This window comes from Talpa europaea (genome assembly GCF_964194135.1).
Source record: "Talpa europaea genome assembly, chromosome: 14".
Lineage (NCBI taxonomy): Eukaryota > Metazoa > Chordata > Mammalia > Eulipotyphla > Talpidae > Talpa > Talpa europaea.
Genome location: NC_140082.1, coordinates 34,073,687 through 34,092,524, shown reverse-complemented (window position 1 = coordinate 34,092,524; position 18,838 = coordinate 34,073,687). Strand labels below are relative to the sequence as shown.

The window sequence follows — 18,838 nt, the reverse complement described above, 5'->3', positions numbered from 1 at the left end:
CACTGGGTACAGTCAGAAGCGCAGGAGGGTGAGAGAATTCACCAGAGCCAGAGCGGGTAGCAGAGCAGGCAGAAGGACCGAAGTACACTGCTGAGGGGAGCAGCGGGCCGCAGGAGAGGTCTGTGCGCCATGTGGGACCCTCCTCCGGTGGCCAGGGAGCAGCCGGGGATCGAACCGGCGCCACGGAGGCTGCCCGGCGCTCAACCGCTGCGCCACCTGGGAGGCCCTGCTGTTCTTTCTTAAGCCTGAGAGTGCATTACATTTTATGAAGGTCAAATGAAACATTTTGCAAAATATAAAGTACTACATACAAGTAAGGTATACCAACAATCATTATCATAATGCAGTGCCTGAAATCAGGTGAAAGGGTAGGATTCACCCACATCCACGCATGCTTTTGGGTATATAATGCTTTAAGGGGGAGTAAATGACATAGGCTATTACACAAAAGACATCATACAATTCATTCTGCAGAAATATTAATATATACTAGTACCTTCCCTCAGGTAAACTCTGTGTACATGTGAACTTACTTCTCAATACCTTCATGGAAAGCATAAGACTATTAGGGGGGGAAAAAAAAACCTACTGAGGGGTGTTTTTGAAAAGTAATAACAGAAGGTAACAGAGAATCAAGGAGTTGAGGTTTTAGTGAGAAAATCCCCAAATAAATGAAAGGAAGGGAGGACTAAATTTTTCCTTGGAACTGAATTGCAGAGAAGGGGGGAAAATGAGAACTGGGGATAGTGGGTCTCTTCTGGTATGTAGCTTTGAGGATACATCTGAAATACAAATCTATTCTCTGGATTTTTGTTATTTCCTTAGCATTGTGAATGAATAGAAATCTCACCAAGATCATGTGGGAAGAAGAAAAATAGGGGGAAAAACCCTATATAAATGAATAGCAAACCATTTTCTGACAGAACTTGAAATATGACAGTTCCTTACAGTCAATATCTATTCAGACAAAAATTTCCAACTTAGAAACTACCTACCCCCTACTAACAGACATTTAACTGGGCTTTCTGTGATCACTTTCATAGCCACCAACTTCTAACAGATGTGTACCTGCCATAAAATGGGAGGCTACATGTTATCTCGGTTCCATATTCAATCCTCTATCTCCTCCCTTCAGGACTCTCTGAAGAGAGTCATTTTTAATCTAATAACTTCAAGATACAACCAAGTCTTGCTGGCACCTAAGCAACAATTACTTATTCTGGCCCCAGAACTCAATCTTGTTTTCGTGAACATCTGAACGGCTTAGACTTCTCCTCCTTCTCTGAGGAACCTTTATTCACTTCATCACTTAAAATTCTTTTCCTGGGAACTGATAATGAGCTCTCTTTGTAAGGCTGTTTTGTGACAGCTCAGAAAATAACTGCTACATAAAAACAAATTGCTGCAGTTTGTATAATAGAGACAACAGGGGTCAATTATGCTCATTAATCAACAAAGACAGAACAAGAAGTACTAAGGCTTAACTGTAGCCAGGAAAACATGTTTTAAACCCAGGAGGAAGGAAAACAGCAGAGGGGAAAGAAAATAAAAGGAGATCTAAAACCCCTCGGGCTATTAAAATTTGCAACAAGCTGCCATCAGAGACCCATTGAACCACGGCCACTAGAGTTATTTAAGCTTTTATTAGTGTTTGCTTGGAATGAAGCTCCAACTATTACAGGTCCAGAAGGGAACAGGTCGATGACCATTTCCTTATGATACACTATTAATTGACATAAAACAGCTCCACTTGCAAACATTACTACTGGCAGTGCAAGCGGACAATTCTTTTGAAAAACAATTTGGCAGTAAAAGTGTTCATGAATTTTGACACAATTTCACTTCTGGGAATTTATCCCCTAAAACCCCTAAACACTGTAAAAGCATTATACATTAAATACAATGGCATTGTTATTGATAGTAATGGGGAAGGAGAAACAACTTTACATCCAAAAATGGAAAACAATATGAAATTTAACACAAGTTGGTGGAAAATCATACAGGCATGAAATTGCACAGTTTGTAAAAAAAAAGGAAATCATGAAAAAATTACTGCTGTAGGTTTAAATAAAAATACTGCTACAAGCATATACAGAACTAATGGTATATATTTATACTTATATAAAAATGCAGAGAAGAGGAGCAGAGTAATGTCAAGAAAAACATTTTTTTAACCTTGTATTTTTCAAGTCTTCAATAATGATCATGAGTTATTTCAATAACAAAAGTTATTCAAAAGCAAATTAACCTTTGCTCCATTTTAAAAGATAATCAAAGCGGTCAATGAATCAAGGGTTGATTCTCCACAGACATTCGCCAGCTCCTCATTTGCTAAAAGAACCTCATGCTCATTCTCCTATAAGGAAGGGGTGTCAGACCACCCCTCAGTACCTGGAAGTGAACCATGACAACCCTGAGCAAAGCATGGTGGTTTCACACCCGTGGCAGTGACTTGGGGGAAAAGGCAAAGGATTTTCAAAAAGGTTTCCCTCTCTATTAAAAGAGATGCACAAGAGTCAGAGCTGATTTCTAAGTTGAGTGACGATGAAAAAATTATATAATCTTAAACCCATCACAGATACCAAAAATTGGCAACATGCATCAAAATCTTCAGGAAGGTGTCGACTCTCCATTTATTCACTCACATATTCATTCAAAAACATTTAATAAGTGTGTTCTGTGTGGTATGTAGGCTTCTAACACTGGAAGTGCAAAAGAGAGCAAAACTGACAAAATCTTTACCTGCGGATAGAGGAGAGAGATTACACAAAAATACAGAAAAATTAGATGATCGATCACAAGGGCTATAGAGAATAAGAGAAGGAACACAGAGAGGGCTGTATTGAGGAAGGTCTCAATGAAAAGTTGCAACTTCAAGAAGTTAATGAAGTAAGTCCAGCCATGTGACTCTATGGGGGGAGAGCATGCCAGGGAAAGGGAGTAGAGACTGCCAAAGCCCAGCAGTTGGTCCAGAATGTTCTAGAAAGAGCAAGGAGGACTATGGAGCTGGAGCAATGTGAGTTGGGGTAACAACAGAATTTATATCCTATGGAAAGTGATAAGAAGTTATATCCTAATGGATATAATTTTTTATACTAACTTGTTTGTTAGTATAACGAATGTTAGCCTATGCCAACATTTTTTACCTATAAAGGCAGAATTGAGAACTACACACATGAACCACAGAAATTTTAAATTATTTACCTACAAATCTTGGAACTCTCCAGTCATTTAAAGTAGTAGATACTTTGGCATGATCTAACGCTATAACTGACAAAAGCCAGGTTCTGAATCAGTGTGTATCAAAAATTTGAACCAAGTTACACATATCAAGGAAATAGAAATCTGAGCAAATATAGAGCAAAAGTTAATGCTTTAGGACAGAAAACTATTGTATTTCTTCAAATCTAAAGAAAGGAATCTGCATTAAATCTGTAATTTAAATAATTTAAAAAATTGTTTAAAAAAAATTACTTAAGGGCCTATGGTGGCGCAAGCAAATGATCAGCTTTGGGGTATGTAAGCAATCAAAATTATAAGGAGTGAGGAAAAGACCCTCCCCAGGGTGATGCAACTTATGAAGTTATCCACAGCCTCTGCAGCATGAGTTCGATCCCCAGGTGGCCAGGGAGCTACCCACATGGCGCAGCAGACCTCTCCTGACTCGCCTGCTGCTCCCCTCAGCAGTGTATTTCAGTCCATCTGCCTGTTCTGTTCCCCATTCTGTCTCTGGTGAATCTTCTCACCCCCCACACCTCTGACCTATACCCCAGTTCTTGTATGCATAAATAAACAAATCTTTAAAAAAAAAACTTAAGTCCTATAAAGTAGTAACATGTTCTTAGAAATGAAATGCAAGCATTCAGCAATCATTCACATTAAGTCTGCAGTTTGCTGGACTCTGGTATTTTCTGATAAGAGGAAACAGACATTTGCTCAGCTTTCACCTGCTTTGGGAGCTACTAAGTGTGACAGATAACCATGTGACAACTATGACACAATGGGTAAGACAAGAATGGAGGGGACACAGGAATCAGGGAGGAAGCTCCGAAGAACCCAGGCACACATGACGGAAGACCATGTAGCCCGTGAGGAGATTTTCCCCCCAGAGAACACTGATTTTGTTGAGGTACTATCAATAGAACAATTGTATAAATAGCAAGCTTATTTAGCTCCCTTTGAAAGGAGGAAGTGACACAATCATTTTCAAAGTCTGGCAAATACCAGGACTGACATTTATGAATGAAAGATGTCACGAAAGAAATCACGTTCTATAGGGCTCTGAAACCTTTCTCAGAAAATGCTGTGCACCAGGAGAGCACGGCCCTGTTCTGGGTACTCTGTCACAGCCCTGCTTTCCTTACTGAAAAGGGTTCACTTTCCTATGAAGCCAAAGCTTCTACTGAGCTACCTGAACTCACTGAGATTAAGCACATTATGGTGTCACTTCAGGCAAGCCTCACAGCCATCCACAAGGCAGGACCGAGGGATGCCCGCAACTGAGCAGGTAGGATAGCAAGACCTCCGGTGGCAGACATGCTGTTCCTCAGCAAGTTTTCTCAATATTTTCTTGATTTGCTTCAAGAGTGAATTTGTGTGCATGCTTATAAGGCGGAAGACAGTAACTCTAGTTATTAAAGCATTTCCTTTTTTTCCAGGCTATTTACTTAAAAGTTATAACCTCTTGCTTGAAGAATGCCAGCTCCCCCATCTCCTACATGGACACTGAATTTCAAGACCTCCCTGACGCAGATCTTTAAAATTTGCATTCATTCCCAAGTAAATTTTTCTTTCATGTTCATGGACTAGTGCAAGAAAAGAAAAAGAGGGGAAACAAATAAGTTAGTATAAACACCAGCCAAGCCAACTTCCTTATCTTTTAGAATGAAAAGAGGTCATGGTGTAACGCTTAATATATTTCTGTCTTGGGGCACGCTCAAACTGTTATTTTGAATTATGAACAAAATGTTAACAGATGCAACTATGTCCCCAGGATGGAGTATCAATATCTGTCAACAGCAAAACCATCTTATAAATCCTAAAGAAGACATTTAGGGATAAGCAAATAAAATGATGCTTAGTTTTTAACAATCAGACATACTTTCAGATAAAAAAAAAATTACTCAAAGAGTTCTATTCTCAGATCTTTTCAACCAAAGATAACTTTTTACTCAAGAATGAATCAGAAAGCTAGAAATGAAAACACACTTCCAAGTCCAATAACAAGGTGCACTGATTGAAAATTCTCATCTCAGGTTTCAGATGAAATATATTGATACTCTCTCTCTCTCTCTCTCTCTCTCTCTCTCTCTCTCTCTCTCTCTCTCTCATTCACTCACACACACATAAAACATCTGATAAATCCTCAACCTCAGAATTAATATACACCTTTCAGAAATTTATAGAATGATCAAAACTATACTGAGAAGTTATATTTAAATATATTAAGCTTGACTTAACAGAATGATCCTATAATAAATTTGAAAAAACAGCTAAAACAGACAATTCTATAAATATACATACATTACCAGGACTGTCTCAAACAGAAATGGTTGCTATGACTACCCTTATAATCATCAAAGGAAATAAATTCACACTCAATAGAAAACAAACTAAAACAGTACCAAATCCAGATGGTTTTACAAATTAGTTTACTAATCTTCAACAATCAGACAACCCATCTCTTGTACAAACTGTTCTTGGGACAAACTGCTTAGGAAAGTGGTTGGACATGGAACAAATATACAAAAGTCTCTGAATACAATCTATTGGCTACAATTAATACAAAATTAAAAGAATTTAAAAAATATCACCCACAAGAGCAATCCTAGCAAAATGATCCTAGGAAAAATCTTAGCAAAAACTGCAAGTTATAAAAAGAGAATACAACCAAATGTCAATTTTTCTAAATCCAAAGTAATGCCAATTAGAATCCAGGAGAGTTCTTCATAAAGCATTACAAATTGATTCTAAAACTCGTAAATCTAACCTGTCCAAACTAACAAAGACAATTTTCAAACAAAGTGGACTCACCTAACAGATAACATGACTTATTATAAAGTAAAATCCACTTTACAAAGTGGGGTATTTGTGAAGAGATGGACAAGCAAATCAAATAGCTAAGTCCCACCAAGGGACTTGATCTAAGCATTGCATATTAGAGAAGAAATGGTAGATTACTCAATTAATGATACTGAGACAACTGATGAATTTGAAAAACCTACACAAGTGAAAAAGTGTTTTCTTTCCTCATGACACACACACAAAAATAATTCTAACTAGGTTGGAGGGATAAATATGGAAAATAAAACTGCAAGACTTTGTTTAAAAAACTAAGGATGATATTGGTAGGGACTTCTAAAGACAAACTAAGCTAGGTACTTGAGTACCTTATATTGTGAGACTTCAAATAAAATTCACATCAAACACCATTTAAAAAGTGAAGAAACAAGCCACACACAACTATGGCATTTAGAAAGTGTGTTGCTAAGAAACAATTCATATTAGAAAATACAAATACTTCTGTAATCAAAAGAAGGGCAAAAAACAGAGTCAACATTTCAAAGGAAACACAAATCACCAATAAGTATATAGTGAACTGCTCTATTGTTAATAATCAGGGACATCCAAGTGAAACAAGATCTACTTCACCATCAGAGCAGGACAGCTTATGTCAAAGAATTCCACATAAACAGGGTGGATGATACAAAATGGGAACTCTCAAACACTGCTAATGGAAATGTAAACAATGTGGAGCTTATTTGGCAAAATCTGGAGAATTCCAGCAATCTCACATTTAAGTATATCCTCAAAGGATCTTTCATATTTGGTTACATATACAGAGAGGGACTTTTGATTTGCTGATTTGCAATCAGGAAAACTGGATATGCCTTCAATGTCTAGAAAGCAGAAAGGAATGTCAAAACTTAAAGCACATCATAAAGCAGAGAAAATGATAAAAACAAATCTACATGTAACATGGAAAAAAATGAAAAATTGCTAATGAAAAATCACATAAAGCTTTGTACAGTGTACTATTTATGCATATATCAAAACAAAATCCAGTGTCAAGTGACACTGTAATGAAAACAATGAGAGGCAGGTACAGAGATAGATACAGAAACCAAGGGAGTTGTGTAGTTAAGCACAAAATCTTTAGAAAGATGTGGAGAATGGATGGGAAGGTGAAGGTTTATGGGAGAGAGGGGGGGAGAGAACTAGAAAGGCAGCAAGACTTAAACTCATTCAACACTCAACTATTGTTTACTACATGCAACCTGCTAGTCTAGCTAGTCTAGCTACTGGGAATAATGAGCAGGGAACAAGACAAAAATCCCTGCTCTTGTGGATCTTTCATTTCAGTGGGGAGAGATGGAAAGAAGCAGTAGTACTTATTTATATCTTGCATGACAAAAAGTTCAATAGAGATATGCTGCGTAAGCAAGGAAATAAAAATGTGGGGGTAGGGTGAGGTGTTGATCTGCATTTGATATTAAATAAGGCAACCAAGAAAGACACCCCAGGATGGCAGTGCCTGAGTCAAGACTGAAGCAAGAGGAGGGTCTGCAGGGTATGTCTGAAATACAACAGATCACAAAATGGACTAAGAAGTTCATCAGATGGTGTCTGAGGATTTTCTTTAAGAAAAGAGAATACCAATTAGGATGTGGGGTGCCATAGGGAAGGAAAGGGATGGCCAAAGTAAGTTCCAGGAAGGGCAGCCCAGTGTGGCTGAGCAAAATGAAGAAGCATTTCAGGGGGTGAGACCAACTGGGACCTGGAGGGCTTGTAGGCTATAGTCATGATCTAGGCATGCATGAGCTGGGATGGTCCCGGGCAGGCTGAGCGGAGGAAGGACAGATGTGATTTATATTTTAACTACAGCAGTCTGACCGCTATGTTGAGAGTAGATAGGAAAACAGAGGACCAGTAACCAGGGCAATTTAATGACGATGGGACCAGGGTAGTCGTCGAGAGAATATAGTCAGGTCCTGAAAATGTTGACAGGATTCATTAATAGGTTAGATCCTGGGTGTGAGAAATAAGGAGTCAAAGATGATTCACTTATCAATATATCTATAATACTTCATTTCATTTTTTAAAAATCTGAATCAAATATACCAAAATGTTAGTATCTGTTTGATGATAGGCTAAGGAGTTAGGGTGTGTGAGTGTGTGTGCTTATTATTTTCTTCCCCTTTGGTATGTCTGAAATATAACAGATCACAAAATGGACTAAGAAGTTCATCAGACAGTGTCTGAGGATTTTCCTTAAGAAAGGAGAATACCAACTAGGATTCAGCATTTGATAACTAAAATGATCCGTTACTGCTGAAATCATGTCAGTATTTTGTCTATTAAGATGGACAACTAGTAGGGACAAGTACTAAAAAATAAGCAATTTACTTTAGGCTTTGTTCACAGCAGAAATTTAAAGCCTTAACATTTCCTACAAAGATTCCTTTGGGTGGGACAGTTCTTCCTCAAATTCTACAATTCATCTTTGATGCTACATGCCAAGGAAGTTAATGAAATTTAAAAATAGCAAGATGTGATAACCTATAACACATTTTGGCTTATTTACTTGATCATTTTGTAGTGCCTTTATTAATGAATCATTTATTGGGTTTACATAAAGGATGTTAAACCTGCAAGGTTCTTAATAGGAAAGCACTTCCACACAGAGAGGACACTGAAAAATTCCTATCCATTCTAGCTTAGACTCTCTCTAAAGTCTAGAGAGAGATTTTTTTTTCCTAATAGGGATAGAGTCAAAACAAAGTAAGAAGCTCTGTTCTCTACATGTCTCCTGATTCCCATTGTTTCTTGTTTCATGAGCTGCTCCCACTGGGGAAGAAGTGGGAGGCCATCATTCCAGGATCAGACACCATTGCAACTGTTGACTTTTCTAACAGAAAACGAAGTGTTTATCTTTCTAACAGAAAATGAAACAAAACAATAACAATACATTCATAGAAAACACACAAAAACACATCCAAACTCACTTCTCAACATGAATAATAAATCCTACGATCTCTCTTTAAAGTTCAGAATTAAAGTTCAAAGTTAAAAACGACAAACTTTAACTTTACAAAGAGCATATACTTTCACACATGAATGAAGGAAAGGATGGTGTTGAAAAAAATTCTACAGCAAGATTTCCTGACCTGGTGTTGACAATAAGGCATATAACAAATTACCTCAAAGGGAAACCACCAATTCACCAATAAGGAAACCACACCTGTCACCTCTCAGTATTAATTAATGTTTGTTACAAAAATAAACAAATTGCACTCATACAAAATGGTTAAGGGAGCTCAATAAATAAAGTCATGGTGTTATAACTATTGATTCTTGGAAAATTATTCCCTAGAACTGTAATTCTCCAACTGCTTTGACAAAGAGACCATTTCAGTCATGGAAAAAGTTGTGGCCCAATGACATCATCATCTGGCCCTACTTGAGACTACTGAACCCCAAAATCACGAAAAGAATGGATTCTAAGGAGATACCAGAAAAAGAGAACAGCAGGAAAGTGAATTTAGTTATCCAGAAAAGACTGGGGTTTTAAGCCAATTCAACCTTGGGACTTAAAAAAGCCCTTAAAACAACTGAGCATCAATTTCCAATATATAAAGTAACTGGCAGTAGTATCATTCTCAATGGTGAAAAGCTGAAAGCAATTCCATTAAGATCTGGAACAAGACAAGGATGTCCACTCTCACCACTGCTTTTCAATATAATACTGGAAGTCCTAGCCAGAGCAATAAGACAAGAGAAAGACATACAAGGAATCCAAATAGGAAAAGAAGAAGTCAAACTATCACTATTTGCAGATGATATGATAATATACATAGAGAACCCTAAAAACTCCACAGAAAAACTAATTCAACTCATCAATCAATTCAGTAAAGTGGCAGGATACAAAATCAACACGCAAAAGTCAGTAGCCTTCCCATACACAAACAATAAATCTGAAGAAGAAGAAATAAAAAAAAAAATCCCTTTTAGTATCGAAACAAAAAAAAATCAAATATCTGGGAATAAATCTAACAAAAGAGGTAAAGGACCTATACAAAGAAAACTATAAAACACTGTTAAAAGAAATAGAAAAAGACACAAAGAAATGGAAAGACATCCCCTGCTCATGGATTGGAAGAATAAACATTATTAAAATGGCCATCCTTCCAAAAGCAATATACAGATTCAATGCTATTCCAATCAAAATTTCAATGTCATTCTTCAAAGAAATAGAACAATTATTGATGAAATTCATATGGAATCACAAAAATCCCCGAATAGCCAAAGCTCTACTGAAAAAAAAAAGAAGGAAATGGAGGCATCACACTCCCAGACTTCAAACTATACTACAAAGCCATAATCATCAAAACTGCATGGTATTGGAACAAGAACAGACATACAGACCAATGGAATCGAATAGAAAATCCAGAAATAAACCCACAGATTTATGGTCAACTAATCTTTGACAAAGGAGCAAAGACTATGCAATGGAGCAAAGAAAGTTTGTTCAATAAATGGTGCTGGGAAAACTGGGTCGCTACATGCAAAAGAATGAAGCTTGACCACTACCTCACACCATACACAAAAATCAACTCAAAATGGATTAAAGAACTAGACATAAGACCTGAAACCATAAAATACATAGAAGAAAATATAGGCAAAACACTACGTGATTTGCATATCAAAGACATCTTTACAGACACATCACCCAAAGCAGTGATAGTGAAGGCAAAGATAAACAGCTGGGACTACATCAAATTAAAGAGCTTCTGCACAGCAAAAGAGACAATAACAAAAACAAAGAGAAACCCCACCGACTGGGAGAACATTTTTGCACACAACACTAATGATAAAGGACTGATCACAAAAATCTGCAAAGAGCTGATGAGACTCAGCAACAACAAAGAAAATAATCCAGTCAAAAAATGGGCAGAAGAGCTAGAAAGAAACTTCTCTGAAGAGGAAATGCAAATGGCCAACAGACATACGAAAAAATGTTCAACATCACTTGTCATCAGGGAAATGCAAATCAAAACTACCATGAGATACCATCTTACACCAGTGAGAATGGCACATATTAAAAAAACTAGCAACAGCAAATGTTGGCGAGGTTGTGGAGAAAAAGGAACTCTTCTGCACTGTTAGTGGGAGTGCAAACTGTTCCAACCACTATGGAGAGCTGTGTGGAGATTTCTGGACCTACTAAACATAGAGCTTCCATATGATCCAGCAATTCCACTCCTAGGTATTTACCCAAAGGACACAAAAACATCAATTCCAAAGAACACCTGCACCCCTATGTTTATAGCAGCACTATTTACAATAGCTAAGCTTTGGAAACAACCCAAATGCCCAAAAATAGATGACTGGATCAAGAAGATGTGGTACATATATACCATGGAATATTACTCAGCATTTAAAAAAGATAAACACATGCAATTTGCAGCAACATGGATGGCGCTGGAAGGGATCATGCTCAGCGAAATAAGCCAAAAAGAAAAAGAAAAATACCGGATGGTCTCACTCATAGCAGGAATCTAGAAAACTTAAATAAGGGACCAGGAAAATGAATAACTATAAGATAGTGAAAATCAAAATCAACAAAAAACTATGAACCAGAGACACTTTTAGGGGGGCGGGAGGGGAGGGATTGGGGTCAGAATGGGGGGGCTGCAATTGTATGGGGAATATAACAATAAAATTTATTTAAAAAAAAATGCATGTTTATATTTTTAATAGATGTTATATTCATTTACATCAAAAGAAGAAAAGACTAAAAAATTATTGTGTTCTGAGTCCCATTCCCACACTCACTCCCACCTCCAAACTCCATATCCCACACTGAAGTAATTTTCACTCATTCTCAGGTAACTTCTCAGAGTGTTTAAAGAAACATGAGCAAACACACACTACTTGCCTCTTTCCGGGGGGGGAAAAAAAAGGCATCAACACCCTAGCTGCTGACCCACATCACTCACAGAATACCTTGGAGAGCTTTCCACATCAGGACAGGGATTCATTATACAAATATTGAAAATCTGTTCACCCAGTTCTATCCAGAAAGGCACTTTGATTTTTTTCCAGTCTTTAACTAAAATAAAATACATCATGCTACAAAATACAAACTTTAATGCATCTCTCTGTTCAGTGTAGGATAACTTTCCAGAACTGGGACTGCAGAATCAGTGGGTCAGTGCCACTATAAATTTTTTTAAGATTTTATTTATTTATTTATCCATTCATTCATTCAAGCACTGGGTACAGTCAGAAGCATGGGAAGGTGAGAGAATTCACCAGAGCTAGAGTGGGGAGCAGAGCAGGCAGAATGACCGAAGTACACTGCTGAGGGGAGCAGCAGGCGGCTGGAGAGGTCTGCGCGCCATGTGGGACCCTCCTCCGGTGGCCGGGGAGCAGCCAGGGATCGAACCGGCGCTGCAGAGGCCGCGGGCAGCTTCGCAATCCAGCGCTCAACCACTGCGCCACTGGGGAGGCCCAGTGCTACTATAATTTTAATAAAATCTGCCAAACTGCCTTCCATACAGTTTGCACCTGCCTGCACTGTCACCACCAAGACTGAGAATCCTCATTCCTCCACACTTTACTCAAAGCAGAGCACCTCATTTTCTTTCTCTTGGATTTCTACTCATCTGATGATTATGTGCCATATGAGTATAAATGGTATATCTCTTATAAAGTTTGCATACAAGTCATTGTGTCTCTTTTCCTGTGAACTATCTACACACACTCTGAAACCTTCTTCTGTAAGTTGCTGGTCTTTTTCTTACTGGTTTATTTTTATTTTTATTTTTTTAAGATTTATTTATTTATTTATTTATTTATTTATTTATTTATTTATTTATACAAGCACTGGGTACAGTCAGAAGCGCGGGAGGGTGAGAGAATTCACCAGAGCCAGAGCAGGGACTAGAGCAGGCAGAAGGACCAAAGCACACTGCTGAGGTGAGCAGTGGGTGGCAGGAGAGGTCTGCACGCCATGTGGGACCCTCCTCCAGTGGCCGGGGAGCAGCCGGGGATCCAACAGGCGCTGCAGAGGCTGCGGGCAGATTCGCAACCCAGCACTCAACCACTGCGCCACTGGGGAGGCCCTCTTACTGGTTTATAAGTAAAAGAGCTACTATTTCAGATGACTGTCCCAGAACCAAAAAGAAAAAAGCTCCTGCAGGTGATTACAGGAGACCCACTGGGTCCCAGATTAATGATATTTGTCACTCCTTGAATGCTTTAAGGGTTGAAAGGGGGTTATCCCTGAGATTTATTTTATTCAAAGGTACGAACTACAATCACCCAATGTTCCATAAATATCATATCCATAATGAAACTTTCCTTCTTTTTTCCTCCTCTTTTTGGAGATTTTGCAAAAGGTTTACTTCACTTTCAATAGGGAAAAGAACATTTTGGGAGACTGCACCAAAACAGTTTCACAAATATTATAAACATTTGGGTGATAATGAAGCAATGATAAGTGTGGCTAAATATTAGGTATTAAGGAGCCTCTGCTCCATGGGGATGAACACCAAGGATGAAAAGGATGACAGCCCAGTAGAGCAATCGCGTTATATAAAGCAGATGCATGTTGTATCTGCTATCTGATCGCAATGAGGAAAACTGGAACTTAGTCTCTGAGTATCAACTGATTTCCCAATGTGGTCAATACTGTAAATAATCCAGTCACTGGTGATCTGATAAGGTCAGCATAAAAACCCTGTATTATTTGAGGTTATCTTTTAAAATCCCCCCCCCAAATTTATTTTTCTAATGTCTTTTCAAATTTCCTCTATTATTCCCTTTATTTTCCATCACGTCTTCTCATCTTTCTTCTTGCTGTTTTCTTTCCTGAATAAATCTTAGACCAACAACAAATCACACAACTAAACTTGATCCCAATTTCAAGCCACTTTAATTCCCAATTTAATTATTTTAATGAATTGTAGCATCAAGCCGTTGAAAATCTGAGAGTGACTTGGCTCTGGGGAAATTCTGATTAGAAATAAAAAATTAAAGAAACGTTTCATTCGTGTTTTGCTGCCTATTGAAAGTGACTTCACAGCACTTTCAAGTTTTCACCTCAATCATTTAGCAACTCTGTACCTAGATCACTACACAAACCAGGACAGCTGGCTGGATACTTGAGTTTACACAAGTGGAGAAGAAACCCAAGGCCACACTTCACAAGAGAAGGAAGCAGTAATGAAGTTCTTTGTCAACTAACTGTGAAATGATTTCCCACTATGTCTAAGTTGTTTTCATTATGAACTCAAGATTAACAAGTACATCACTTCAGAGACAATACAACACCCGCCTGAATTACCCAAAGTTACATTTTCCCAGAATACTAACCTTTGGGAGGTGTGAGATTGACCCCATTTTTAAGGCACCATTGTACTGGTAAAATTCCCACAGAATCTGCGTGGCACAGCATTGAGAGCTCACTAGGTTCTGGTCTTAGGTCGTCAATAGTCACTTGAAAAAAATGATTGTTAAAAACCTGAAAGAAAAACAATAGAACCAAAGGTTACTAACTTGGGGTTAACATAAATGTTAGTATGATATACTATTTCTATTTGATCAAAATGATGTGGGCCCAAACTGGCATTTCTAAGATCATGACTAAAATGATTCAGTTGCAAAAAGTTAGAGTTGACCATGTGGTTATATTCATGGAAAGAGAAACGGTTAACTAGAATATGTAGGAGATAGAGAATGAAAATATCAGTGACTTTAGTGAAGTAAACCAATAACCATAGTTTGAAGAACAACAAACTGATGAAAAAAGACACACACACACACACACACACACCAGCCTAGAGCAAAGCCAAGTTGGGCACCATAAGGGCACACTGGTTTCCTAGTGTCCTCGGGCGACCCAGTTCTTGCTACCAGATCATTCAAGAACTTCCACACTCTGGTTTGGAGAGTTCTAGCCCGATCTTGTATTTTACATCCCTCCAGCTAGCCACCCTTCAGCCCCAGTGGAAATCACAAACCCCAGACATGCCCTTACTCAGCATTCTCATTGGGATGTTTTCCCAGCCACTCCAACTAGACTACAGGGCAACTGCTCTGTGCCTCCAAAGCCTCAGATAGGCCCCCTGCTCTGGAAATCCTCATTCCTTCCTGAGGACCCACTCCATATCTGGTCTCCCCAAGAGATGCTAAGTCCTTTGATTTGTAGTACTCCATCACAGTATTCCCACAAAGTACTTTCTACCTAGAAACTAGATAACCACACTGAATATAAGAAAGACAAGAATGGGGCCTCCCCGGTGGCGCAGCGGTTGAGCGCTGGGTTGCGATGCTGCCCACAGCCTCTGCGGCACCGGTTCGATCCCCGGCTGCTCCCCGGCCACCGGAGGAGGGTCCCACATGGCGTGCAGACCTCTCCTGCCGCCCGCTGCTCCCCTCAGCAGTGTACTTCGGTCCTTCTGCCTGCTCTGCTCCCCGCTCTGGTTCTGGTGAATTCTCTCACCCTCCCGCACTTCTGACTGTACCCAGTGCATGTATAAACAAAAAAAAAAACAAACAAATAAATAAATAAAAAGAAAAGAAAAGACAAGAATGGAGATCAAGGCATGTGGATGGAAAAGGAAGAATGCAAACGTCAGGTGGGCTTTGACACTGAAAAGCATGATGGACTTAAATAACCTAGTATAAAAAGTAGACGGGAGGAATAAAGGTCACTTTCCCACCTCCACTAACATAAACCAGTCTCTTTTAGGCAACCTCGACACTTTTACTAAGCTATGATTTCCGGCTCCCTCATTTACAAAGTATTTTTGGAAGCAACTTAGTATAAAGCTAAACAGTATAACGTAAACTCACTTCTGTTCTTCTCTATATTAGTTCTAGTCGACAGCTCGAAATCTACTGCCTGAGGAAAGAAGACATTATGGAGCAAAAAAGGGAAACTCACCTCCCCAGGGAGCTTTCCCAGACAGCCCCACTTAAGATCACATTCCCCCTCCTACCACAACCCTCGTAGATCCTCCTCTGATCTGCCTTTCTCCTTAGCATTTAACACGGTGGACATAATATATTTATTTACTTATTTTGTATCTTGTCTGCCTCCCCATTAAAATATAAGCTCTGCAAGAGCAGAAACTTTTACCTATGTTCCCTTTATGCAAAATAGCACCTATGAATGCTCAGTAATTAATTGTTATATTAACATGATCTAATCTTTCAGGCATACACATACACAGATGTCTGTTAAAATAGGATTATTCTGGTGGCAGAATCTCTTAGAGTCCCCGGACCACATAAGGATGGACACAAAGGAATCTCCAAAACCCATTAAAGTATATGTTTATGTGTGCGTAGTTCACAGAAAAGCTAAGTAAGTTTCTTCAAATCCATTAGGGTCCATGCTCCCAAATGGTTCAGAAATACCATCCATCTATTCAGGTCTCACAACCAAAGTTTAGAGAAGTAGACCGAGTTGCCTAGGACTATGCAGCTCAGGGCTAGTAGAAATAGAAATTGAACCCAAGAAATCTAATACCTATCTCTTTTGTCTAAATATATAAGATATTACACTTACATAAAGGATATTACCATTGCCATCAACATCTGTTAATATTTAGCTATTTTGGAAAATCAAAAGCATAAAGCTTCTGTACTGCTATAGGTTGGTCATTTAATACTAGATTTGCTACATGCTTCCCTGCTTTTCTGTCTATTTTGTTTAATGTTATTTACTAATTTAATGTTAATTTATTTCTTTAACAGTTGTGCCATGAAGAAAAGCCCCAAGGAGGGAAAAATGAAGTTTTCATTAGGATGAGTAATAACATCACAGGAAGTTATATTCTGAAATAGAATAGTCTAAAACATTTCCAATGTTAAGAGAAATATATTTCATTAAGTATCTCCTACACTAAGAATGTTCTGATAATTCATTACATGGAGGTGATCTTGAACCTGGGGAGGTTCCAGCCCGGAGTCCAAAGAATCAGAAGCCCATATACCAATATGTGAGTCAGTAAAAGAAGGAGGGGTACTAGAGAAACAGAGTGACTTAAATATTTTATCTGTGAGACAAAGGGTAAGAAAAAAATGAAATGAAAAGGAGAATGTAGCTTGCCTCATTCCAGCCCCCACTAAGAGTTATTTAGAAAGGAAATTATTGTGAAAACCTACTCAACAAGATTTTGAACTGAACCTAATTATAATCAGTATGTCATAATCTAACATTATATATTATAATTACTTAGAGGCATAGAAAATGTGAGAGTCAACCACTGACACATTAGGCACATCTGTATCTTACTCGGATTAATTTTAAAAATGCCCAGTGACACTGACACCACAGCCTCCCAGAATGAGGACAAGGTGATGCACATCCAGATAAATGAGCACCACTGGCATTACTGTGCCACCTGCTGCTGGAACAAAAAGAAATTCTGGACAGGTTTCAACAAGGGGTCACTCTTTAGCTTTGGAAAAATATACAATTATCAAAGAACCCCAAAGTCCATTTCAAATCAAAAGATTTTCAATTTACAGTGTGTGAACCAGAGCAAGCATTTCAACCTAGAAAAATAATTCAAAGCAGAAGGCACTTTTTCCTCTTAGGTAGTTATTCTTTAAATAAGTTACTTTAATAATTATAAAAGTGATTTATATTCACTAACAAATAATATTTAGAATAGACAAAGATATTTCCTTATCATAACCATTGCCTATGTTCTATGACACACTACTACCATTACATTTCTCAAATTTTATCAAATTATAAATAAAAAAAAGTGACCCAAATAACTAACTTCAAAATGCTAATCACTACATTGACAAATCCAGTCTCCCTCAGAAAAAGAAATTTAAATAGAATTGACTTTTGCACCATACATTTGGTTCCCCGCAAAATGCACAAAAGACCATTAGCTAAAACACACACGGGAGAGGAATGTAAGTTACCTCCCTTTCAGAGGAGGCTTAAGTTAAAAACACATACTTCACATATTGCCCTAGGTGACCTCATTGAGATTTCTTGGTGGAGAAAGAATCATCTTAAGATCCTACTAGACCACACAAAAATGCCTTTACTTGAAAACTAATTCCATTTTAAATCTGCAAATCATAGAAGCTAGACTTTTCCCTTAGTCAACAAAAGAAGGAGAGAACAAGAAGTGGTGACATTAGAGATAGGAATTTGCTTTTCATCCTTTTCTGATATTATATATGTGTGTGTATACACACACATATGTATGTATGTATATACATCATATATACAGCATAACGTGTGTATCATATCAACTACTAGCAGTACAGGAAGAGCAAGTTACTATTATACAAAATACAATTCATCTATAGTTCATTTTAATGAGAATAGGAATAAATGACAACGTTTAATGTGACTACAGTTAAGACCAGGGGAAATACGTACTCCTGGCAGCGCTAGGGCTGTAAACTCAATGACGAGTCTGAACTTTACTCCAAGTCACCATGGGACATCAGGGCGACATTTGGAACTATCAGAGGATAGGTGAAATTCACCCATCTCTTGTAAGAGGCGGCACTGATTAGGCTTGCTCTATGCTAGCAGTGATAAAAGAGAGCTTAAAATAGTCCTGGGGGGCCTCCCCGGTGGCGCAGTGTGTTGAGCACAGCACTGTGAAACTGCCTGCAGTGCAGGTTCGATTCCTGGCCAGCCAGGGAGAAACCCACATGGCGCAGCAGACCTCCCCTGCCTTGCCCACTGCTCCCCTCAGCAGAATCTTTGGTCCATCTGTCTGTTCTGCTCCCAACTCTGTCTCTGGTGAATTCTCTCACCCTCCCACGTCTCTGACTGTACCCCAGT

The 18,838-nt window shown here is 38.5% G+C and overlaps 1 protein-coding gene across 2 annotated transcripts in view; it reads right to left on the bottom strand.

Annotated features, from left to right (window-relative positions):
* Positions 1–18,838, bottom strand: part of SFMBT2 (Scm like with four mbt domains 2) — a gene marked incomplete at both ends in the record, with an annotated part of 165,743 nt that overhangs the window by 58,026 nt on the left and 88,879 nt on the right. For both annotated transcript variants that reach the window (XM_084253424.1, XM_084253425.1), the window contains one exon: positions 14,380–14,527. In XM_084253424.1, the coding sequence (XP_084109550.1) occupies positions 14,380–14,527 (148 nt within the window). The remainder of the gene's footprint in view (positions 1–14,379; positions 14,528–18,838) is intronic.